The sequence below is a fragment of the Lepidochelys kempii genome, chromosome 1, assembly GCF_965140285.1.
Source record: "Lepidochelys kempii isolate rLepKem1 chromosome 1, rLepKem1.hap1, whole genome shotgun sequence".
In the NCBI taxonomy this organism is placed as follows: domain Eukaryota; kingdom Metazoa; phylum Chordata; order Testudines; family Cheloniidae; genus Lepidochelys; species Lepidochelys kempii.
The window spans coordinates 51,366,259-51,393,545 of NC_136380.1; the positions used below are offsets into that span (position 1 = coordinate 51,366,259).

A 27,287-nucleotide genomic window follows, 5' to 3' on the forward strand; every position below is an offset into this window, starting at 1 on the left:
ATCAGAGGAGTCCCCAACTGCCCTCAGCTTGCTCAATTACCAACCTCCTCTCCTTAATTCCTTTTCCAAGCCATTTATCCATTCTTTTGTGCCTTAATTTATGGAGAACCTGCACTGAACATCCACTACACACTTAAATAAAGAGTTGCAACATATGGCCTACTGCCCATCATGCTATGCATGAACAGAGCCCACCTGAACCTGCAGTGAGGAAGGTGGAAAAAACCCGCACTACACCTGGCCAATATGGTGGTAAGGGAAAAATTCCTTTTCAGCCCCCCTTAACATGGCTGCTAGCGTAATCCCCACAGTAGATATAGCAAAACACCTGGCACATTTCTGACCTAAGTAGGAAGGGAGGGCCAGGCCCAGGTTGACCTTTTTAAACCCCTCATTCCTTGGTGGTGAGTCGTCCACCACGCTGACTGCTTTTCCAGCAGTTTTACATCTCTCCTCCTCTCCCAAGCCAGAAAGCCCTCTTCTCCCAGCCAGCCAGACAACCCCCACACTGCTTAAAGTGCAGGGCGGTGAATAGCATAACTGATAGCTGTCAGTGGTTGTACCTATGTTACCATGCTAAGGGAAGAGGTGACAGTGCAGAAAACAACTGAATGCAAGGAATTCATTACATTTAAGTATAAATTAAAAACAATAACTAATTTAAATAGCATGTCATGGAATTTCTAACTTACTTAATTCTTTTTATTTGAGACCCCTATATTTTTTTCTAAAATTATTTATTATTTTTCATATATGGTATATATTTTAGCAGCACCTAGAGGACTCAAATGGAATTGAGACCCTATTGTGCTTGAAGCTGAATATACACAGAAATAAGTCTCTGCTCCAGAGAGCTTAAAATCTAAATAGGCAAGATTGAGCTAGAGTGGAAGGGAGGAAAAAAAGCACACTGTGGTGAAGTGAGTTGCCCAAGGTCACACTACTGATCTATAGTAGAGATAGGAATAGAACTCAGACCTCCTGGCTCCCGGTCCAGTGCTCTGTCCATTTGAACTAAAATGCATTGGAATATAAGGTGGTTTGTTTGTTTTTTCTTGTTTACATTTGTATAAAGGATCTTATTGCAAGTCTTTGGCTCTTGTTCAGAGTCCTTAGAGATCTATAGAAGTCACAAGGAATCGTTTCAGTACCTGAGAGCTGAATAACTGAATTGTCAGATGAAAAACAAATTATTGATTCTAGTGACTGATGACCAGTGGAAGTTGTACATTTATGACCGTATTATTTCTGTGTAGAAAAGAGATGAAACTGTAGAGCATCTACCAGTATGCAACTTAGCCTCTTTGAATCTGAAGTCCAACTGAGGATATAAATGCAAATGCTCAACTGCACTAGTTGTGTGTTTGAAAAATCTTCCATTTGAGTGAGTTGCACACTTTTTAGATTAAGTAGATTCTCTTGACTACCTTTTTATATAGCATTGCTTTTTCCATGTGCAAACTGGTGGATTGTCATGTAATAAATCCTTACTGAAAAAGGTAAGATTTTAGATAGAATTTTCGAGTCATTGTTAAGGAAACATATAGGTCTTGAGAATCTGGATTTTTATTTAGCTCAAAGCATATTGCAAAAGGAGATATTTCAGGACAGATGGTTAGCTTCCCTTGAGAAATAGTACTCTGTATAAAAGTATATTTAATAAAAGTTGCTATAGCCATTCTTGGTAGATTTAATCAAATCCGACAGGCAATCCGTCTAAGCCTGGAAGTTGTACAGGTTGAAGTGAACTAATTGCATACCTAATTTTCTCCCTGGTTACTTTTCCATCTAGTAAAACCTTTAATACGGGTCATGGTTATGTAGCTGGCATTTTGCCAGTTAGTCATTTAGTTTATTTTTCTGTCTTCCCATTTGGATTATATAACCTCCTAGATAATTTAAAGAAAACTTCTTCAATCCCACTTTGTAACTGTATGATTGAAATCAATTATTAATTGTAGAGATGAATTTATTACATACTTCCTGTGTAATCAACCATACTAATAAGTAGCGAGACCTCTCCTCAGGGTGACATACTTTTTACTTTGGGTAAAAGTTATCCAGTCCCTGCATTTAAGAAATCATTTTCATTTCAATCTACTTTATTCTGTTTTAAAACCTACATTTCTAATCTAATCTTTCCAGACTTCTCCTCTACTTCTGGGTTGTGTTCCGTTCAGTCTGTAAAATAAGAAATTATTAATTCTCAAACTTTAAAAACTTCCTAGAGTGTTACTGGGAAGCCTCCAGAGATGTTAATTTTATGATTTAATGTACTGTGGGCAGTAAATGTCTGGTCTGTATAAGGAGTAGTATGTAATCTCCATATTTTATAATTTCCTATTATCATCAACTCCAGGTTAATAATGTTACATAGAGGAGAATGATCTGAGAAGGTTCTTTATTCTTATAAATCTATTCAAGTGGCCAATGGAATGCAGATTATTGAGAATATTTTGTTGATGCATGAAATTAGTGCATTTTCTATAATATGCTGTCCTGTAGAGTTTTGTATGACCTATAGCTAGAAATGGAGACCAGTGATTGGGAGAAAGCCTCAGTTACTTTTGATCATGAATAGGGAACTCAATCTTCGGTACTACTTCAGGCAAATGTTTACTTATTCTACCTGCTGGTAGCAATTTGGGGTGTACTCTGGCTCCTGCTGAAGTCAGTGGCAAACTCCCATTCACTTCAGAGAGAGCAGGAACCACCTCTTTATTAGTTGACCCACTTATTCAAACAGGGATCCTGTCTATCGAATCCTGTCGTTATTCTACTATGTTAACAACTTAGAATCATAGCATATCAGGGTTGGAAGGGACATCAGGAGGTCATCTAGTCCAATCCCCTGCTCAAAGCAGGATCAATTCCCAACTAAATCATCCCAGCCAGAGCTTTCTCAAGCCTGACCTTGAAAACCTCTAAGGAAGGAGATTCCACCACCTCCCTAGGTAACCCATTCCAGTGCTTCACCACCCTCCTAGTGAAAAAGTTTTTCCTAATATCCAACCTAAACCTCCCCCACTGCAACTTGAGACCATTACTCCTTGTTCTGTCATTTGCTACCACTGAGAACAGTCTAGATCCATCCTCTTTGGAACCCCATTTCAGGTAGTTGAAAGCAGCTATCAAATCCCCCCTCATTCTTCTCTTCTGAAGACTAAACAATCCCAGTTCCCTCAGCCTCTCCTCATAAGTCATGTACTCCAGCCCCCTAATCATTTTTGTTGCCTTCTGCTGGATGCTTTCCAATTTTTCCACATCCTTGTAGTGTGGAGCCCAAAACTGGACACAGTACTCCAGATGAGGCCTCACCAATGTCAAATACAGGGGAATTATCATGTCCCTCGATCTGCGGGCAATGCCCCTACTTACAGAGCCCAAAATGCCGTTAGCCTTCTTGGCAACAAGGGCACACTGTTGACTGATATCCAGATTCTCGTCCACTGTAATCCCTGGGTCCTTTTCTGCAGAACTGCTGCCTAGTCATTCGGTCCCTAGTCTGTACCAGTGCCTGGGATTCTTCCGTCCTAAGTGCAGAACTCTGCACTTGTCTTTGTTGAACCTCATCAGATTTCTTTTGGCCCAATCCTCTAATTTGTCTAGGTCCCTCTGTATCCTATCCCTACCTTCCAGTATATCTACAACTCCTCCCAGTTTAGTGTCATCTGCAAACTTGCTGAGGCTGCAGTCCACGCCATCCTCCAGATCATTAATGAAGATATTGAACAAAACCGGCCCCTTCAAAAGAGAAGAACTGGATGGTACAGGGTATTTGTAATATGATGCAGAGTCTTTCATGTGTATGTCAGACAATTCAAATACTTGAAATTTGATCCACTGTTGAATTGGACTACACTGAAAAAAATACACGAAGGATTAGAGAATTTCCAATTTGTCCTGAAGATATGTAAATTGAGTGGAAAATGCAGCATCAAGTTATTGCAAAACACTCTTAAAAGTCCCTTATTTCAGAAGTGAAGAGGGATTATATTTATTCCCTGCATGGGATTTCCTTATTACTGCACATTGTACTCTGAACTATTCTAGCTTCACAGAATAGGTAAGTGGCTGTTGCAGGCAGCTGGGGGACCAGACTAGTCTGTCTCGCTGCCCCTTTACTGCTATGTGTGTGTTTGGGTAGGGGAACAGTCAGCACATCACACACTCCCTTGAAAATATATTTTGGATCTTTGTGGAGGCTAGCTTAATGTGACAACCCCCATGAGGAGTGAAGATAGCAGCAGTCTGCTAATCAGTTGAACTTGAAGAGCCTAGAAAGGCATCCTTCAAAGTCATCAGAACAATGTTGAGTAACAGGCCACAAAATCTCCCATCCCTATTATGTGGATAGGTCACAAGAGTTCATATACATTTTAAAACTTGCAAACATCCAGTTTCGTATACTCGAATTTCACTTGAAGTTTTAAGGTGAAGTGAACTCCAAACTCAGGAGCATATCTACAGTGAAACAAACAAATAAAAATTGGTGGGTTTTGCACTGTTCTGTTTTGTTTCCTTATCTCTTATTTCCTTATCCCTTTCCTTATCTTCAAATCCAGTATCTGAATTTCAGCTAGTACAAACAGCGGCGCAATACACTGCAAGAAAAGAATCAAAATGATTTTGAGTTGTTGGAAGAGAGCTTCTGATCTGTATTAATGTCATCTGTTTTATATTATTTATTATAAGTTAAAGGCTTTCATATGAGCTTTATTTATATATAATTCTATATGTAGTGGATGCCTTTGAAAACTCAGAATTCATCATTCCAGGTATCATCAATAATTTTAGATTCTTCCTGTACTTAAAATGTCAGCACTTAGATAATTAAGAACAATAATGTTCTCAGTGCTGTAAAAGAAGCAAAAAGATGTTTTTTGCCCCAATGGCATGCAGTCTAGAGGCAGAGACTACAGAAAGCCCAAAAGAGGAAAAACCTAGTTTCCTGTTGTGTTTTTAAACCAATGATTCATCTGTTGTGGGAAACACAAAATACTTTGAATCTTTAGTACAGATTTGAAAGAGGAGAAGGAAGTAGCTTGTCAAGCCACTGATGGGGAGGGGAGTTACATGCATGGGGAAGCCCAAGGACTATAGTAACTCAGTCACGATTGAATAGTACATGCTGAGTATTTAATAGCACTGATAAACTTGGAACTCTAGACCAGTGGTTCTCCACTTACCAGTAGTGGATTCTGTCCATGCCCCACCCTCCATAACTGCACAGTTGGTTCAGTAGAGGAGCTTGGTCTGAAGGCAGAGTTGGGGGCAGAAGTGGGAAATGCGAGGGGAGAGCTGGGGCTAGAGGCAGCGCTGGCTTGGGGTGGGAGAGGGAATGAGGGTGGAGCTGACTTGGGGGTAAAGTAGGGCTGGGTGGTGCTCCCTCCCTACCCCCAGGGGGGCTGGCCCAGGTCCCGCCACATGCCCCCTGAACATTCCTCCGATGAGGGTGCATCCCACAGTTTGGGAACCACTGCTTTAGACAAAGGATTATTACTTAATATTTATATTAGGGTAGCACCTGGAAGCCCCCACAATGGTAGGTGGTGTACAAACAGATACTGAGAAATAGTCCCTACTCCAAAAGGCTTACCATCTAAATAGACAAGACAGAGAAAAGAAGAGTCCGAAAACAGGTGTAGAGAGGTGAAATGACTTACCGACGGTTACACAGCTAGTAAGTGGCAAAGCCAGTGAGTAGAATCCAGGTCTCCTGACTCCCACCTCAGTTTCCTATCATGTGGAGCATTTTGCGTAACATCTCAAAGCTAGATGTTGTTGTCTGAAAGTTTATCAAGCAAGTTTGTATGAGGTGGTCTTAGCCATTAAAACTCTCCTCTTCATGCTTCTGAAGTTTGAAAAAAATGGTGAAATACTGAGAGTGCAAAGTTGTTGCTGCAGATCAACTGCCAGTGCACATTCATACTATTTTTGAGATTTAAAATGCAGTTATTGATACTTTGTTCATTTGTATAATACAAACAGGATAAACATTACAACAAACAAAAAATGATACTAAACTCTTCATTATGGAAGGTGATATAAAAGGGGACAATTAAGTTCTGGTGAAATCAGGCACATCCAGTTTCGCTATTTCAATATTGAGAATCCTTGCCTCATGGATGTGAAAGTTCATTTGGGAAAAAATTGCATACAGTGAGAACACTTAAAAATTAGACATGTTCCATGTTGCAGTATTTTCACCTTTTAATTGAATTTTCTGTACTTAAAAGGTAAACTCATTGAGGTTTATATCTTACTACCATACGTTTTTGTAGTAAAATCATGGTCTTTTTTTAGCACAACAAACATACATCATTAGTTGAGATGATAGATAAAGAAGACTTGCATTTTGATGCCTGGAGTTCTCTCATCATCCTTTAAAAATGAAAATAAAATGCTTTCTATTTTGTATTGATTTATAAGTCCTGCTAAGTAAGTGAGACAGTCATTTTCCTGAGTTGGACATGAGTGTTACAATTTCTTTACTAACTTAAATAATGCTTTGTAAACACTGTATTGTTAATCAAATCAGTCATTCCATTATCAGAAGAGACACTGATACTTACACCCTTGATTAGTAAATAGACATAATATGATATCATTTAATCAATGATATTTATTTGCCTTTAATTCATGTGCTTTCTTTTCAACAGTATCACTGCAAAGCTTGAAAGAGCTTTGGAAAAAGTGGCCCCACTCCTGCGTGAAATTTTTGTAGACTTCGCTCCTTTCTTGTCCCGTACGCTGTTGGGCAGTCATGGACAAGAACTGCTGATTGAAGGTACTGAACCATTATTAAATTACTAATATTTTCGCTATTACTTTGTGCACAGGGCACAAAATGCTATATGCATGTGAGCTGTGAATTAATCTTTCCTTTTCAGAGGAAGTTATATAACTACTTAGTGAAAAGAAAAGGAGTACTTGTGGCACCTTAGAGACTAACCAATTTATTTGAGCATGAGCTTTCGTGAGCTACAGCTCACTTCATCAGATGTTTACCGTGGAAATCTGATGAAGTGAGCTGTAGCTCACGAAAGCTCATGCTCAAATAAATTGGTTAGTCTCTAAGGTGCCACAAGTACTCCTTTTCTTTTTGCGAATACAGACTAACACGGCTGTTCCTCTGAAACTACTTAGTGGTGCATTAAGAAATTTAGGTAGATATAGTTTCATTTCCTGTAACTTGTTTTCTATTTGAGTAATGCCTGTGGATTCATGAAAATTGACTACTTTTGTTCCCACAAATGAATAGACTTCCTAGATATTCATGCAAAGCAGCAAAGTTTATACATATAATGATCTACATAAGGGCTATTGTGAAAAACATAACTTTGTGTTCTAATTCTCCAGCCAAATTCCTTCTCTCCTGCAAAAGCATCACCCAAATACTAATATGTAATTCTCCCATTGCCCAGAGCCAACATCCCCCACCACATGCCCTTCTTCTATCCTTAATTCTCAATGTATTTGTGTCTGATAATTCTGGCTGTTGGGCAGTTGGTCTTATGTTTGTTGTCCGGCTATATCCAAAAAAGGACAGGAAACACTTGATATGATTTTAATCAGGCTGCAATTTTATTATTAGAAGTTTGGGACAACAAAGAACAGTGTACAGTGCAGGTAACCCCATGTTCATTCAATAACTATTCAGGGGGCTTCTGCCAACCCCCCCCTTTTTTTTTTCATCCAGGTTCCCCAGCCAACCCATTGCTGGGACCATACCATCACCCTTCCCTCATAGGGGAGTTGAGGTGGACTATAAGAAAGGGGAGTTGGCTCCTTGCCATACCATTCATAGGAGCCCCGAACACGTACACACCCTTTAACTAACACCTCCTTTTTAAGTCCTTTACCAAGCCGTTTATCTGGTCACTGTACACCTTCCCTAGTAAGGAGTTCCTGCACTGGACATCCGCCCCGCACTTACATAATGAGTTGCAACATATAGCCTAACTCCCTTCATGCCTCATGTTAACAACGCCCTTCCTGAACCCAGTGTGGGGAAGGTGAAACCCCCCCCAACTCCACCAATCTGGTGGTGAAGGAAAAATTTCTTCCCACCCCCCCTAAAAAGGGGCGACTAGCACAATGCCCAGAAGGTCCTAACCAAACCTGGTACTTTGCCACCTAAAGGGGACAGGGGTTGGTTGCTGCCTCGTCTGCTCTGTGGAAGAAGCCTTCTCCGGCCTGGGTTTGCCCCTTTTCAACCCTTCTGGTCCCAGGGATGAGTCACAATCGCCAGTCTGACCCATTCCCAACTTTTGCAACACTTCTGACCTCATTTTCCCCCTCCCCCACAGCCCTAGAACACTGTTCCCTTTCCCTTGGCCAGTCGGACAACCTTCTCCCCTCTTAAAGGTGCAGTGCGGTCATTTGTCTAGTTACTCTCTAACACAAGGAAAGCCATTTAAATGCAATAATTCCCCACATGGGTTCAAATATTTTCTAGTGTCTCATAGTTTTACAATTGTGAAAGGAAACTACTGATTTCATTTAAATACATGTAAAGCTACTGGCCAGGGATTTTCCCAGAAATTTGAGGTGATTCTAAGCTGCTTCAGTGGGTTCCTGTCTTAGATAACTTATTTCAGTGAAATTACTGGTGGCACATCTTTGCAACTTTGGTTACAACATTATTTGAATTAATCTCTTAAAATCAGGAAAACAAAAATCACAGTTCATAGCAGATATTTGACAGATATTGTTTGGTTTCACTCTTTCTTACAGAGTGCAAACAAGCTTGGCTTAGTTTCATTTAGGTCCTTTCTTAAGACAAAAAGAAAAGGAGTACTTGTGGCACCTTAGAGACTAACCAATTTATTTGAGCATGAGCTTTCGTGAGCTACAGCTCACTTCATCAGATGTTTACCGTGGAAACTGCAGCAGACTTTATATACACACAGAAATCATGAAACAATACCTCCTCCCACCCCACTGTCCTGCTGGTAATAGCTTATCTAAAGCTATTACCAGCAGGACAGTGGGGTGGGAGGAGGTATTGTTTCATGATTTCTGTGTGTATATAAAGTCTGCTGCAGTTTCCACGGTAAACATCTGATGAAGTGAGCTGTAGCTCACGAAAGCTCATGCTCAAATAAATTGGTTAGTCTCTAAGGTGCCACAAGTACTCCTTTTCTTTTTGCGAATACAGACTAACACGGCTGTTCCTCTGAAACCTTTCTTAAGACAGATTCCTACAGGTAATAGCACTGGTTTAGCTGTATCAGTGCCATCAGTGGTGGGAGCCGCAGCATGAACTCTTGCAGCTTCTGGCAAGTGACAGAGATTAAACTGTCAGAAGCCACAGGAGTCCTGACCACAGTTAGGCTCCCAGCAATGCAACTGAATCAGTGGCAGCACTCATGGGAATTTTCTCTATAATACTTTACAACACAAACAAAGTGCAACCTAAAAAGGTAGCATTTATCTTGTCATTACATGTACCTTGCTGCAGTAAAGAGCAGTATTTTAATGTGATCTCCTGGTGATAGATCGTGTTGCTGTGAAATAAAGCTTCACATTTTGGTTGTCACAACTGTATATCAGCATCATTAATGATATTAACAAAACTCTGGGATAGAGAATATGTGTTGCTTTGTGTTTCATCTACTGGCTGTTTGCCTGTAAAGAAATAAAGCAAAACTTTTTATAGTCTGACACAACAGCTATTATCTTTTGGAGCTTTTGTGTTTTTATAACAAAAGAGCAGAGTGTTTAATAAAAAGATATTTCACACCCAGTGAACTTTTACTACAAGTTTTTAACAATTTTACATGAGACCAGATTTTGAACCTACACTGGGTGGTGTCTTAGCTGAACAGGAGTATATTTATCTCATTAAAAAAGAGAGAGAGAATTTCATTTTTGACCTACTGCATTACATTTTAAACTCCTTCCCTTACACCATTTGATTTGCTTATTATTTCTCTAATGCTCTTAAGGCTGGTCTCTTCTGATTTTCAAAGTTTTCATCAAAATATGCAATTATGTTCAGCAGAAAGAAATTGCTGTTGATATAGATAATTACTCAGACTACTACTAGAAAGGTCTGAAAAGTAGAACAAAATTTTCTTTATCCAATATTGTCTGTTACCCATATGTACTAATGGAATGGCAGCAAAAATAATTCTTCCACATTGGATGATCATTCTTTTCACCCAAGGGAAGATAATTAATCATGTCCTGTAACTTATTGTTGCATATCTAATCTATATCATATTCACATCTATACATGGTTCATTTATTTCCCTTTTGGAAAGATGAGTTGTTACCTGGGCAGTTCAAAATTTTCAAAATTGGACATCCAAAGTTAAGCAACTAAATTATATGCTGACACCTACATAAGTAACTTCATTTTCACATATGCTTTGAACTCATAGCTCCTGTTGAAGTAACACCCGTTACGTGGGTGCCTAGTTTGTAGGCACCAATCTTTGAAAATGTTCCACTCAATGCAAAAATATATTTCTTGTGTACTTAGTAGTTGTTGTTGTTCAAGGAGTTATTTCCTCTTTAAGATATAAAGATAATTAAAATAATGGCTTTTGACAAGCAAGCTGTCTTAGGCACACTCAATGGTACTTGTAAAGGAAAAAGAAACTACTTGTTTATTGTAGTGTTAGATATAATAAATGTGCTTAGGAGTTAATTTGTCTATCTTGGATATGTATATTGTGCTTATCATCTTGATACCTAAGCATTGATCAGAGTAATTATATAAATGGAAAAATTTGTATTCAGAATAATTTCCAAGCATTTCTTTATTAAAAAGAGTATGATCCCCTTGTCCCTTCAAAGGGCATCTTCACTGACTCTATTGAATACAGTTTACCAATGGAATTCTTCCTAGAATGTGAGTGCACAGAAATCTTGTGTAGCGTCTTGATAATGTAAGCTGAATCTTTTATTGGCGAACAACAATTAGCTTGTCTGTTCTCTTTGTAAGAATTTGATCTACTGTTTTAGATGTTTAAACATTTTAATTATAACAAGATTACAAAGTAGTAAATAAACTTTGTTTCATCTAGTTTGGAGTTGCTGCCTCTTTTTCAAATTGATCAACCTAAATTTGTTTGTATGTTGTAAAACATATTTCCTTTTAATTACTCAAGTTTGAAGCATAAATATTTCATTCCTCTTCTTTCTGTCTTTCAACATCTGCATGCCTGGTTTGTTTTGTTTTTTATTTTTTGCATGGTTCTAAAGTGTCTACCATAGCTACCAACAGCTTAATTCTGTGAGGTGCTGAACACCATCAGTTATCATTGACGCCAATAGAAGATGTTGACCCTCAGCCCTGATGGATCTAGGCTCTTTTATGTATCTGGGTTTTATTTGTAATTGCACAGTTGTTGAAATCCATGTAATAAATTACATAATCATGGGTGCATTTATAACCCACTTTACCTAGCACTCTGCTTACTAATATATGCCGGCTGAGACAGCATCTAGCACTCCAAACCTTTGAGCAACTTCAAACAGCCACTACTTTCAAATTTAAAAACTCCCCGCTTATACTCTCCCCCTTCAAAAAAAAAAATCTGTTCTATAAGTGTGTGTTCCTTACCTCACCAAATAATGGAATTTCGATGTTAGTGTCACAGTACCAGTATTCAGTACATAAGACAGTGATAATTTAAGGACTGAAATTGAGTAGCCCATCATTTAAACTAATAGAAACCTATTCATTGATACATGGCACCCATTTTATCCCTGATAGATCATGAGATATCAGACCATAAGTTCACAATACTAGAAAGTCTATTTTAGGTTATGGTTAGAGCTTTCTGAAATATTAGTTATAATTGTTCTCTTCCTCTATGACCTGCACAGTTCTAATTCCATTTCTAAAACAATTTCTGTATGAGATATATGCATAATAAAGTTTTATTGGCACATTTTTGAGAAGACCTGCATAACTCCTTCATGGTTTCACCTCTTGGTTAATGCAGCAATCTCAAACTCTGGATGATAAAACTGTGTACTATACTATGCTGTCATATATGCCTTAAACTTATAGATTCATAGATTATAAAACCAGAAGGGACCATTGATGGTTTGATTTGACCACCTGTCTAACGCAGACCATAGGATTTCCCTTAGTTAATAGCTTGAAGCACAGTTCCAGTCCATGCTCAGATAATAAGTACAATGTGGTTTACATTTTGAGAAGAGAGATGGGGAACTGGCTGCTGTGGTCAGGACTGAGCCAGGGACAAGTAGAGCTTTCACAACTGTTAGTTGTTCATGTTCTAGTAAGACTACTGGTGTCACAAGGACTTCGTGTAGTTGCTGACTGGGGATGCAGAAGGTGTTTACTGATATACTGATTTTCTACTTGCTTTTTAAAGTAGTACTTTTCCCCTTATTTGTCTCTTTTCCCAATAAACTTTTTTCTCCTAGTGTCTTGCACTTCTTACTGTTTGTATCTTGATATGATTCATTGATTTCTTAAAACACTATGTAGGTTAAAACTATTCTTGGAGATAGGTATACATGTTCCCCCATTCAAGGTAGAGCTACTATTTTAGTGCTACTAATTGATTATATCAAATTCAGTTTACATTAAACAGTTGACACTACAAGCCAGATCAATGCCACCCAACTTACAAACTCAGGCCTGTCAGACAGGTTGGCTAGTGCCACCTTATGCAACAGGAGTTACAAAGTTTAAAACCAACAGCTTAGAATCATCCCCAAAACAGCCAGCCAGCATGGGTAGATAACAGAAGTCAGGGATTCGCAGCTTTCATTGTGAATCTCTGTTTAACTGTTGGGCAGACACATAGTGTGGTATCTTCAGTTTCCAGATGGTCTCCAGATGCAACCCATGTAAACTGCATTACAATAGTCTAGCCTTGAGATGACAATGGTTTGAATAACTGTAACATGGTCTGTATTGAAAAGAAAAGTATATACACCCTCCTTCCTGGGCACAGATGCCCCCCCCCCCCCGCAAAGCACTCTTCACTATAGCTGCACTGGAGTGTCCTAGGATTTAACAAGGCTCCTAAATTGTGATCCTTTTTCACAGGCAGGAACGTCTGTGAGGGGAGGGCTCCTGCCTCATACTGAGAATGAGGGGTGATCAGCAGGTTATCTCAAGTGCTTATATACGAATGCACAAAGCCTTGGAAACAAGCAGGGAGAACTGGAGGTCCTGGTGATGTCAAGGAATTATGACGTGATTGGAATAACAGAGACTTGGTGGGATAACTCACATGACTGGAGTACTGTCATGGATGGTTATAAACTGTTCAGGAAGGACAGGGAGGGCAGAAAAGGTGGGGGAGTAGCACTGTATGTAAGGGAGCAGTATGACTGCTCAGAGCTCCGGTACGAAACTGCAGAAAAACCTGAGTGTCTCTGGATTAAGTTTAGAAGTGTGAGCAACAAGGGTGATGTCGTGGTGGGAGTCTGCTATAGACCACCGGACCAGGTGGATGAGGCTTTCTTCCGGCAACTCGCAGAAGCTACTAGATCGCACGCCCTGGTTCTCATGGGTAACTTTAATTTTCCTGATATCTGCTGGGAGAGCAATACAGCGGTGCATAGACAATCCAGGAAGTTTTTGGAAAGCGTAGGGGACAATTTCCTGGTGCAAGTGCTAGAGGAGCCAACTGGGGGGGAGCTTTTCTTGACCTGCTGCTCACAAACCGGGAAGAATTAGTGGGGGAAGCAAAAGTGGATGGGAATCTGGGAGTCAGGGACCATGAGTTGGTTGAGTTCAGGATCCTGACACAGGGAAGAAAGGTAAGCAGCAGGATACGGACCCTGGACTTCAGGAAAGCAGACTTCGACTCCCTTAGGGAACGGATGGGTAGGATCCCCTGGGGGACTAACATGAAGGGGAAAGGAGTCCAGGAGAGCTGGCTGTATTTCAAGGAATCCCTGTTGAGGTTACAGGGACAAACCATCCCGATGAGTCGAAAGAATAGTAAATATGGCAGGCGACCAGCTTGGCTTAATGGTGAAATCCTAGCGGATCTTAAGCATAAAAAAGAATCTTACAAGAAGTGGAAGGTTGGACATATGACCAGGGAAGAGTATAAAAATATTGCTCGCGCATGTAGGAATGAAATCAGGAGGGCCAAATCGCACCTGGAGCTGCAGCTAGCAAGAGATGTCAAGAGTAACAAGAAGGGTTTCTTCAGGTACGTTGGCAACAAGAAGAAAGCCAAGGAAAGTGTGGGCCCCTTACTGAATGAGGGAGGCAACCTAGTGACAGAGGATGTGGAAAAAGCTAATGTACTCAATGCTTTTTTGCCTCTGTTTTCACTAACAAGGTCAGCTCCCAGACTGCTGCACTGGGCATCGCAACATGGGGAGTAGATGGCCAGCCCTCTGTGGAGAAAGAGGTGGTTAGGGACTATTTAGAAAAGCTGGACGTGCACAAGTCCAAGGGGCCGGACGAGTTGCATCCGAGAGTGCTAAAAGAATTGGCAGCTGTGATTGCAGAGCCATTGGCCATTATCTTTGAAAACTCGTGGCGAATGGGGGAAGTCCCAGATGACTGGAAAAAGGCTAATGTTGTGCCAATCTTTAAAAAAGGGAAGGAGGAGGATCCTGGGAACTACAGGCCAGTCAGCCTCACCTCAGTCCCCGGAAAAATCATGGAGCAGGTCCTCAAAGAATCAATCCTGAAGCACTTATATGAGAGGAAAGTGATCAGGAACAGTCAGCTTGGATTCACCAAGGGAAGGTCATGCCTGACTAATCTAATCGCCTTCTATGATGAGATTACTGGTTCTGTGGATGAAGGGAAAGCAGTGGATGTATTGTTTCTTGACTTTAGCAAAGCTTTTGACACGGTCTCCCACAGTATTCTTGTCAGCAAGTTAAAGTAGTATGGGCTGGATGAATGCACTATTAGGTGGGTAGAAAGTTGGCTAGATTGTCGGGCTAAACGGGTAGTGATCAATGCCTCCATGTCTAGTTGGCAGCTGGTGTCAAGTTGAGTGCCCCACGGGTCGGTCCTGGGGCCGGTTTTGTTCAATATCTTCATAAATGATCTGGAGGATGGTGTGGATTGCACTCTCAGCAAATTTGCGGATGATACTAAACTAGGAGGAGTGGTAGATATGCTGGAGGGCAGGGATAGGATACAGAGGGACCGAGACAAATTGGACGATTGGGCCAAAAGAAATCTGATGAGGTTCAATAAGGATAAGTGCAGGGTCCTGCACTTAGGACGGAAGAACCCAATGCACAGCTACAGACTAGGGATCAAATGGCTAGGCAGCAGTTCTGCGGAAAAGGACCTAGAGGTGACAGTGGACGAGAAGCTGGATATGAGTCAGCAGTGTGCCCTTGCTGCCAAGAAGGCCAATGGCATTTTGGGATGTATAAGTAGGGGCATAGCGAGCAGATCGAGGGACGTGATTGTCCCCCTCTATTCGACATTGGTGAGGCCTCATCTGGAGTACTGTGTCCAGTTTTGGGCCCCACACTACAAGAAGGATGTGGATAAATTGGAGAGAGTCCAGCGAAGGGCAACAAAAATGATTAGGGGTCTAGAACACATGACTTATGAGGAGAGGCTGAGGGAACTGGGATTGTTTAGTCTGCAGAAGAGAAGAATGAGGGGGGATTTGATAGCTGCTTTCAACTACCTTAGAGGTGGTTCCAGAGCGGATGGTTCTAGACTATCCTCAGTGGTAGAAGAAGACAGGACAAGGAGTAATGGTCTCAAGTTGCAGTGGGGGAGGTTTAGGTTGGATATTAGGAAAAACTTTTTCACTAGGAGCGTGGTGAAACACTGGAATGCGTTACCTAGGGAGGTGGTAGAATCTCCTTCCTTAGAAGTTTTTAAGGTCAGGCTTGAGAAAGCCCTGGCTGGGATGATTTAATTGGGGATTGGTCCTGCTTTGAGCAGGGGGTTGGACTAGATGACCTCCTGAGGTCCCTTCCAACCCTGATATTCTGTGATTCTATATGGTGCTTTCACTCCTCAAGAGAGGGATGCTAATATCATCTTTACCAATTCTTCTGATTTCCTCTTCATTATTACCTCAGTTTTGTCTGAATGGAGCCTCAACCAGGTAGCCTTCTCCAAGGGTCATTTTCTTACAAATACTGTGTTATACATTCCACTGCACCATTCAAATTACATGAAACAAAGATAATCATACTGATGGCAGCACAGGCTTATGCCTCCTCATTAACCTATCAAATGGCCTTGTGTATATATTGCACAAGAGATGAGACAATAAGATTTATGTGGAACACTGCATGGGAGAGTTCTTGGAACAGTTGCCCAAAACAATCCTTTGGGACTAAAGAAAGGAATTTAGCCAATAACAAGCAGCAGTACCATCCACTCCTCAAATATGGCAGCACATAGTGATCAGTGGTATTCATAGCTGCTCATGGAGTTAAGAGTCAGCATGAACACTTTTCCCTGTCCTATCACTAGGAGAAAACTTATCGATACTACCTGCACAGGTTGTTCCATTTCCAGGTCTGAAACCTGCCCGACTTGTAGTTTTTGTGGTTGTATATACATGGGTAGCAATTTCTGCCAATAGACTGTGACAATCTAAGAATTCCTTGGTACGCTTTGCTGAAAAACTGGTAGTCCTGTGTGCTCAAAATTTCTCTCCACCTTTCTCTCTGAGATTTTTCAAGGCTTTTTTTTTGTTGTCATTCCTGTGGTCTGGAGCACAGCTACTATTAAGCTGACTGTCTCCTTGCTAGCCTCAGCTCTCCTCTGCTGCACACTGTTCTCTTTCTCTCCCTTTCTGCCACATCCAGACTCCTAATTTTATTCACACGCCCAGGAACTATTCCTTTCAGCTAATCAAATTATTTTGCTAATTGTTTGGCACTCTCCAGCAGGCTAGGCAAGGCAATCAGCATTAACATGTAACAGAAAAAAAGTTAAACTCTGTATAAGTAACATTACCTTCTTGGATTCACATCCCTTTTCCGTACAGATCCTGCCTATGGACTCCTTCTGGGCCTCCAAAATGGCTACTATGTGTGTGTCATCTTTTTGTTTTCTCCGCAAGACTTGCACTGGTCACTGTTCACAGAGTTCAAAGAGCCCAGTTTAGGGACCATCTTGAAAGTATAATTTTTTTCAAGGGGTACACTAATAATGTTAATACATCTTTGAGAAAGGGGGAGAGAAAACGCTTTGTCAGAACTCATAACAGAGCTTTCACTCTTAAAATACCTGAGGAGATGGAGATTGTCGTATACCATTTTCTGTAGCAAAAAGCAACCAGAGCCCAATTCTGGTCACTCCTTCAGTTCATAGATCCTCAGAACAATATTTCTAAATTCCCAAAATATATTGGCTTGGACAATTTTCAGCTGTTAAGGTACCTAGAAGCTGGTCAGGGAGAATTGTATATTTCACCATTGACTTGCACAACCAAACAGTTATTTACTCATCTCACTGCTTATTGTTTTCCTTTATCTTCTAAATCTATTATAAAACGCTTGCAACAAAATCCCAGCAAAACAACACTGCTGTCTCTGAAAGACTTTAACAAGTCTCATATGGCTAAAAATTGGAACAAGAACTTGAGGTAGAGATAAGTGACTTTCTTCCGAACTTCTGAAGAGTGTTCAGTGTCACTAACAATGCATTGAACAACTGAATATTATTAGAGCATTTGATGAGGGTGGCTTTACACATGTGGAATGTTTTGCACATTGCTTTCATGTGGTATTTCATGAGTTTTTGTAATGAAGAATGGAATTTGCAGGATTTGGTTCCAACCACATGAAAATCAGCAGGTGTTTATTACACAAAAAGCTCCAAACAGAAAGTATCACTACAGACTGGAATCCTACTGTGCATATTTTACAGCCCTTTCCTAAACAGAAACAAGTTGCTGATGAATTAGGTTAAACTGTTGTGTACAGCCTGCTGGAATTTCATATATATCAGTTATGCAAGATTCTTTCCCTAATTGAGATTACCAAAAGAGATATTACTGAAACAGCCTCCCTGTGTACAGTCATACCACTTAAAAGGCTACTAGGACATGAAATGTTTCTTACAAAAGGACATTTTGACAAGTCAAATAAATATGAAGAGGTCCCATATTACAAATTTGCCATATATCTGGATCAGAGAATGATGAAAGGTTAAAGGGACAGTAAAAATCAGCATATGTAGATGCATGCCATTCAACAGAACCAACATTCAAGACTTTACAGCTTCCACTCTTTTTGGCAGAAAACACTATTTGACAGTTCACAGATCTTTGGACACACAGGAACTGAAAACTGTCATAGCAGAAACCTCTGCTTATTTTAGCCATAGTGCAATCTTCCCTGAGCACCTGCCACACGGTAATTATAGAAGAACACCCTGTGTCTTCAATGATCTACTACTAGCTTGATGAGCCATTTAATTAGGTTGTAGGAATTGTGTGAAGTAGGGAACAAGGTTTGTTGTCCTGATCTTTCAGGTTTAACTCCTGAATTGCTAAGATTCCCACCCAGAAGTGTATGTTCTGAACACGTTTAACATGGCCGGAAATATTACAAATCGGCGTTTCAGATAGCCACTAGAAAATGCATATCATCTGGCACTTTTTTTGAAAAGTGAATCTACAGTAATTAATTTCACATATAATTGTACTTCTGCAGAAAAAGTCCATCATGGTCTAATGATTTGGACTGTTACAAAGATGCTTTTCACTGTTTAACAGAAGTTAATTATTATGCCCTCTTCTTTGTCTTTAGCTTATGTGATTCAAGTCTAACTTGAGGATGATAGAGATTGTCAATTGGTACTTGGACTCTGTCTCATCACTGTTACACCAGTTAACAAAAAAAGACATCTTTATGATTCAAAATGTAAAAATTACAAGTAGAGCAGAAACTATCCTGGATCTGTTTCTTACATATAGCAAACAATTGATTGAAAATGAGAGAATAATATGAAAGCCTCAAACCAATTACTTTCATTCGGTATAATGAGGAGTGGATTAATAGAACAGAACTCGAAGAAGGCGTTTGATTTCAGGAAAGTAAATTTTGACAAATTAAGAAATCTCATGAGTAAGAGGTGTTGGGAAGAAGTATTGAGAATGGCTGAAATGCTGAATTTTGTTTTAAAAATTTCATTAACAAAAATGGAAATTTTATGATTAAGAAACAAGGAAGACTTAATACAAATAACTCTTCATAGAGAGCAGGTGAGGAAGTACTTGGAAAATTTGAACATATAGAAATTTGGACCAGGGGACATTCTTGGATTTCTCAGGCCCTGTCTGTCCTGTGCAGTCTTGGGTAGCGCATCGCAGTTTGGTTTTTTTAAGCTAGTTGTCACTCTTCAGCTCTCAAGCCGTTGAGGAAAACCTGGACCAAATTCTGTGTCCAAAACTGTAGTAGAATATCCCCTTGAAGACTTTATAGAAATGTAGGGCTGGAAGGGACCTCAAGAAGTCACCAAGTCTAGCCCTCTGAAGTGTGGTAGGACCAACTAAATTTAGACCATTCCTGAAAGGTGTTTGTCCAACTTGTTTTTAAAAGCCGCCAGTGATGGGGATTCCACAATCTTCCTTGGAAGCTTATTCCAGAGCTTAGCTACCCTTATAGTTAGAAAGTTGTTCTTAATATCTAACCTAAATCTCCCTTGTTGCAGGTTAAGCCCATTTCTTTTTGTCCTGCCTTCAGTGGACATGGAGAACCGTTGATCCCCATCCTCTATATAACAGCCCTTAACACACTTGAAGACAGTTACCAAGTTCCCCCTCAGTCTTCTCTTCTCAAAACTAAACATGCCCAGGTTTTTTTTTTTTAATCTTTCCTGATAGATCAGGTTTTCTAAACCTTTTATCATTTTTGTTAGTCTCCTTTGGACTTTTTCCAATTTGTTCATATGTGTCCTAAAGTGTGGCACCCAGAACTGGACACGCTGTTCTAGTTGATGCCTCACCAGTGCCATATAGACCAGGGCAATTACCTCCCATGTCTTACATATGACATTCCCGTTAATACACCCCAGATTATTAAAAAAAGAAAAGGAGTACTTGGGCACCTTAGAGACTAACCAATTTATTAGAGCATAAGTTTTCGTGAGCTACAGCTCACTTCATCAGATGCATATCGTGGAAACTGCAGCAGACTTTATATATACACAGAGAATATGAACCAATACCTCCTCCCACCCCACTGTCCTGCTGGTAATAGCTTATCTAAAGTGATCATCAGGTGGGCCAGGACAGTGGGGTGGGAGGAGGTATTGGTTCATATTCTCTGTGTATATATAAAGTCTGCTGCAGTTTCCACGATATGCATCTGATGAAGTGAGCTGTAGCTCACAAAAGCTTATGCTCTAATAAATTGGTTAGTCTCTAAGGTGCCACAAGTACTCCTTTTCTTTTTGCGAATACAGACTAACACGGCTGTTACTCTGAAACCCAGATTATTAGTCTTTTTTGCAGGTGCATCACATTGTTGACTCATAGTCAATCTGTGATCCACTGTAACCCCCAGATCCTTTCAACAGTACTATCAATCACCTAGCCAGCTATTCCCCGTTTTGTAGTTGTGCATTTGATTTTTTTTCCTAAGTGAAGTACTTTGCACTTGTCTTTTATTTAATTTGATCTTGTTGAATTCAGACCAATTCTTCAATTTGTAAAGGTCATTTTGAATTCTAATCTTGTCTTCCAAAGGGTGAGCAACCCCTCCCAGTTTGGCATCATCCACTAATTTTTATAAGTCCTTTATCCAAGTCATTAATGAAAACATTGAATAGTACCAGACCCAGGACAGGCCCCTGTGGAACCCCACTTGATATACCATCTGTTTGACAGAGGTGATAACTGCTTTTTGAATATGGTCATTCAACCATTTGTGCATTCACCTTATATTAATTTAATCTAGACCACATTTCCCTAGTTTGCTTATGAGAACGTCATGTGAGACAGTGTCAAAAGTCTTTCTTAAAATCAAGATATATCACATCTACTGCTTCCCCACTATCCACTAGGTCAGTAACTCTATCAAAGAAGGAAATACTTGTACTCCTTTGGTCTTGGTACATTTAGGGTCAGTGGCTTAAGACCTTAAGAATGGGAATTATGGGTCGGACCAAGGATCCCGCTAGCCAACTGATGTGTTGCATCCCACCCCCATACGTTTCTTTTGCAGCCAGCTAGCCTTCTGCTTTTATGCAGAATTAATTTCTCTTTCTTTTTTTGCCAATTTGTCTCATCCTGGAGCAAACCTGGAGAGACATACTTGATGTTGCTCCAAGAAAATAATTTTATAAAGGCTTTCTGAGCAAGCCATTTCATTTGTAAGCACTACTGTAACATAACCTGTAGGTGGACTCATCACATCAAACAAGTGGAACTGGTGCATGATAACACTGGACTACGTGGTAGAATTTTTTTTTTAAGGACAAGCATCTTTTTTCTTATATTATTTTCTCCTCCTCTGTTGAGGTCCAAAGAAAAATGAGGCACTGTGCCAGAATTTTATTCAGCATCTAAAGGATGTTCATGCTGTGATTGCGGTTCCCTGCAGGCAGAGGTTCTCCAGCTCTTATTCTACTTAATTCATCATTCAAAACCCAGCAGGGAACTCTGCTTGATTTTGGACTTGAAATGGTTAGACTGGTATTTGCCCCACTCCTTACCCCCATGAGGTTTAAAATAGAATCAGTCTACACAGGGATCCTAGCAATTTCTCCCAGAGAACTATCTAGCCTTTGATAAACCTGTAGGATGTGAATAACATCCCAGTGTCAGGTTTTGCTCTGGAACATTTATTCTATAATACAATATAATAGTTCTTTACCTTCAGTCTGACCTCAATACCCAGGGGTTTTCCAAAATTGATGTTGGTAGTGGTTGTTTTTCACAGCCTTCAAAGTGTTCAATGTGCCTTTAAACCCATATCTGTTTAGCACTTGCCCTTATGACATGTATTGAAACCTTTAATTGGGTGACCAATTAAACATTACAACAGTACAAAACTCCCTTGCTTGTCCACGTGTTTTATATACACTCCTGCAATACATCCTGTTGGTTGTGTACATGCTTTTGTTACTTGCCTTCAAGATGTGCACCAGGGAAGAACTTGAAAAACTCTTGGCCAACTTCAAGTTAACTTGAAAAACACTACAGTTGAGGTGTTATGGATACAGAATTTATTTTACACTGTTTATAAGTCTAAAATGCAATAGATTAAATATAAAACCAAAATTGATTGCTGAAAACTGACTCAAAGGTTTAGTACTGATGGTAGAAAATTAAGAAACTGCATTAGGGCCTTCAGAGATGGTGGAAAGAAATATGTTGAATGATAACTCATATCCTTTGACTTCCTCCCATTCTCTGGGCTTGTCTATATAGAAAAGTTTTACTGGTACAACTACCCAGGTGGACTCTCTTATTCAAGAATTAGTGGGTTTTTTTGGTTTACCTTAAACCCATTCCAAAGAGGCTTGAGACAAACAAAACAAAAAACAACCAACAAGCAAAAAAGGGCACTATTATGCAAGAATAAAAGTGTCCACACGCAGAGTTATACCAGTATAATTGTATGTGTCTAAATTTACATCTCAACTTATATTGAGATAACTTCCATCTATAGACAAGCTAGCTTCTGTCAGTCTCCTCCAATCAGTAGGCTTAAAATTATTTCACTGTCAGAGCCACAACTTGATACTAGATACGTTGAAGTGTCATCCATGCAGGCTAAACTAAAATGCAGTTTTTCCTAGGGAGTGGTCGCTCCCTCCTATTATTTAGCACGCCTTTGTCCAGGTGGGAGTTCCCATATATGACCTGTTTATGTCATTGATGAGTACCTAATTCCAGAAGAATTGCAGTGGGTACCTAGATGTGGTCTATTGTGGCCTACCATAGAATCTTTTTTGTCCCTTGGTCCATGGGTCTGCTTTACCTGACTCCCTCCTATCCCCAGCTTCCCATTAGTCAAGGTTGTCTGAAAGATTGAGGCAGATGTATGCCCTGGTAACTATTTCTGCTTGCCCAAGAAGAGCCTGGTTTGTCAACATTCCAGCTGTTCGTGTACAAGTAGTGACTCCTTACACAGATTCCCAACCTCCTGTCTTAGCGATAGGCTCTGCACCCCTATACTCCAGATCCTATCTCTGATGACTTCACGTGCAAGGGGTTAGTTCTCTTGGAGGAAGGAGTCCCTTTACTTCCATTACTTATTACATTATTTGGAAGAAGTTCTTTTAGTTTCCTAAGAGACAGCTCTGTGTGTGTGTGTGTGTGCGCCTTGAACAAAGTCCTAGATCTTCTGCAGGAAGTTTTTGGTATGTACCTGACTATCAGTATTTCCAAAGGTTGGGTTTCTGCCCTCTGTGTGTCCAATATAGGGTGGTTGTTTTTTCACTGGTTTCCCAAGCTGATGCTTAGTTTCTTAAGGGCACTTATAAGACACAGATCTCTGTCTGGGAGTTTGTCCTAATCTGTAGTTTAAATTGTGATTTAGAGATCTTGTGCAAGCCTCCCTTTGGCCCTATGGACAATATGCTGATTTCTGATTTTAGCTGTTGTTTAGTCCGTAACCTTCTATAGTCATTCTCACTTAACAACCTAGTATAATATCTTCTATAAAATAAGGTGATTTTGATTATGTTCCTTTGTGCAGAAGTCTCTCTCTCCCCCCGCCTTTCTCAGATGACAGGGTAAAACAGTTTCACTGTCTGGATTCATGGGAGGGCAGCAAAGTTTTACCTTACTAAGAACCTAGAATTTTGTGTATGTTAATGGCTGTTGGACATTTTGGGGACATTCACAATAGACCGAGCCAAAGCTATCCTGTACAAATAGATTAAAAATTAAAGAGGTCCATGTGGACATCTGTATTTCTAGTATTTTGAGTAGTGGAGACACCACTCCACAGAAAAACTACACTTTCCAAGCATCTCCAGTGTATGGACTTGCTCACATCTTTCTTTTAATTAATATATCGTTAACCAGACTTAACATTATTATTTTACAGCACCCAAAATTGTAAGGCACCTTACAGAATATATAATTACAAGTGTTCCCTATCTAAAAAGCTTACAATCTAATTTCACAGAAGACACAAAAAGGGGTATAAAGAAAATAAGATGATGAGGTTAGAAAAGACGCATCGGGATTCAGAAAGAGTGATTGGTCACTAATAAGTTCACAAAGTTTGTGAACAGAATAGTTGATACTTTAAGAAACAGTTGTTTGAGATGCGCAGAAAAAGGGTATTGAAACTGGTATCATTTGCAGTGTAGTGATTGGATTAAGATATGCAGGAGAAAATATTAGCATCCATATTTTACAAGGAAGTTGAGGTAGGGTCAACGTGTGGGTGGCAGGAAGACCATAAAGGTGGACGTTGCAGTAATCAAGATTGATCACAAAAGTTTTTGCTATCTAGACAGAGAGGAAAAAAGTTAGATTTTATAAATGGTGTGGAGGAAAAAGCATCAACATTTGGACACAGCCCAGATTCATGAAACCACATCCAGGGAAAACCAAGACTTACTAATCAGAGAAGGTGTGGTTAAATCCTGAATTAGAACAGTTTGGAAGGATAACTCAAAGAAAGTTTTTGTTAAAAGGCGTTTACAAAAATTAGCAGTAATACATAGTTAATTTCACAATCTATTGATCATGAATTCTATTTAACTTGCCTCATGCTACTACACTTAAAATAATTATATGCATATTCTTAGCTAAATGCTATTTTTTCCATTTTAAGATACAATTTGGTAGTTGAAGGGTTAGTAGCTGAGCTGTTTCAAATTGCACCAGTTTTAAACTTGGTAAACAAGTTGTCTAACCACATGTCAATGTTACTTGAGCATAAATGTTAGGAAGTTATCAAGCCTGTTTTATTTAGAAATTAAAACAAACTACTCCCACTCCCCCAGAATTGGATACATTTTTATACAATAAAAAAGAACTGCAACAAAGGTATAAAAAGATGCCCCTTACTCTGTCCTGCTTAGCAGTTTAGGTGCTAATGGCATTTACCTTTTTAAATTAACTGCTAAGCATACACAGTACATTGTCTAGTCTTTACACTTATTTTTCATTGATTGGTGTGGGTCATTTGATCAAAACTATTTTATGCTAACTGTGGTGTTTGTCTGTGGGGCACAGACCCCTGGGTGGTGCAATGAGATCACCGGGAGAGCACAAGGACATCACCGCTTAAGATTTTTTTTTTATTTCTTCAGGGTAGCCAGTGCTAATCCAACCCTATCTCCTGTGTGCCCTGGGACAGGGTGAGTTGGGGGAGGCTGAACCCAGGATCCCAACACTCTGGGGCCCTGTTACCATTACTTAACAGTGCCATCAACCTGCTGCCCCGCCAACTGTCACGACAGCCACAGCCTTGTGAGAACGTACTCCCTTTTCCTCCTCTCTCACCCACCCTATCCCCATCCCCACTCCCATGGTGGTGCCATGCATACGTGCTGGCCCCACAGCAAAGACATTGCACTCTGCATGCATACATACACACAGGGAGTCTGCAGAGCCACCGTGCATCAGTTGCCTCTCTGGGCAGCTGAGATTTGAATGGGGCACGTGAGGCTCTTCTGCACACATGCTGGTCACATTGGCATTTTCACCTTTACCTTCCCCTTCACACGGACTCTGAACTCACCACCATCTAAGTCTCCCCTTTCCCCTGTGACAAAGGGGGCATACATGTGTCATGAATTTCTAAAGAGGGTTCAGCAAAAAACATTTTGGGAACCTCTGGTCTATGGAGACATTTTTATAATGGCAAATCACAAATAATAAATAATGAGGGCAAAAGAATTTGTCTGTCTGTGGAGACAAATGTAGGATGACAAATGAAGGAGACAGAGTGATGTCAATGCTGGTTTATGGGGAGCTGATAACAATACCAGGACGGTTACTGTCATTGAAATAAAGGAAACTGAAAAACAAAAATAAATATTTCAAAATAACTATGATTTGGGTTGGTAAATTCTCCATTACTGAGTCTTTACTCAAGTTTGGATGTCTTTTTAAAAGATAAGCTTTAGTTCATCCACAAATTATGGGGCTAGATAGAGGAGTTACTAGGTAAATTTCTGTAGTCTGTGTTGTGCAGGAATCATAATGGTCTTAAAAAAATTATGGATCTATAAAACTGCATGAGGACCTCAGGACTGTGCTATGCTAACAGCTTGCAGCTCGGCTGGTTCCACTCCTTATCTGTCAGTTTGAACTGTGTCCAAAAGTGGTAGATCAACTGTGGGCAAAGAAATATTAGTGAATATGAATGAGAAGAAATTCAAGTGTGATCATTAGGTTTTTATTTGCTGGTATAGATGTGCTAAAAGAACTAGATTGAGACATGTGAATTTAGTTGCTCTGCTGTTAATAATTTAGGGCCAAATTCTGATACTTTTACTCATATTAAATAGCACCTTGCTTCAAAAGTGGTCCCATTCCCTTCAGTTGACACCAAAATTGGTGCCTTAAAACTATCTTTTAGGGTGCTTTTTGTACCATTGGCGGTTAGTGCGTGTCATATTAATAGATTCTTGATTGAGCTATGTCAGTTTACACCAGCTGAAGATCTGCCCCCTTTATGTCAGCTGGAGAAGACAAATTAATACAATCTATCACTGCAAAATATGTTCAAAGGTGCCCGGAGCTAACTATTTTTACTAAAAGAGGGAAACACAAATATAATACATTAAGAACATCAGTAACTGATGTTTTACTGAAGAATTATCAGATGTGGAAAAGGACAAAATGGATGATGTTTGAAAACCCTTTTGTGCAATGTTATAAATTAAATTGTGGTGTTTTTTTAATGGATTAAGTGTTTTCATCTCCATTTGATGAATGAGAATTATATATAAGACTTCTATTCACATTAATGTATCTTGGACAAAAATTCTAGTGAGAGACTGGATTCCTAAGAGTAATGTGGCACCAATTTCTGTAATATTTGCATCATTATAGCTCATGAGATAGTGTGAAAGCCTGTAATTTTTAAGAGTAAATTTTGTATATATTACACTAAATGGCCTTCCTATAATCACAGTGTTGTTGTGGTTTTTTGCCATTATGTTACTATTCTATATATGTTATGTTTTTACTTTAGGTTCCCTTTAGTAACCAGAATGGATAAGGATATGTAGCTGTTTTCTTTCTTTTAGAAAGAGTATTTGAATCTTGTAGAAATCCACATGCTTTTTTACTGTAAGACTAGAATTAGGATCTGTTTCTTACATCTTAGCCCAAATTGAACTGACAATTTGAGGCATTTTGTGTTATTTACATGACCTATCAATGCTCACAATAGTGTTCTTA

At 39.7% G+C, this 27,287-nt stretch overlaps 1 protein-coding gene across 6 annotated transcripts in view; it reads left to right on the forward strand.

Annotated features, from left to right (window-relative positions):
- Positions 1–27,287, forward strand: part of NBEA (neurobeachin) — an 848,497-nt gene that overhangs the window by 403,058 nt on the left and 418,152 nt on the right. For all 6 annotated transcript variants that reach the window (XM_073341812.2, XM_073341823.2, XM_073341834.2 and 3 more), the window contains one exon: positions 6,663–6,790. In XM_073341812.2, coding sequence (XP_073197913.1) covers positions 6,663–6,790 — 128 coding nt within the window. The remainder of the gene's footprint in view (positions 1–6,662; positions 6,791–27,287) is intronic.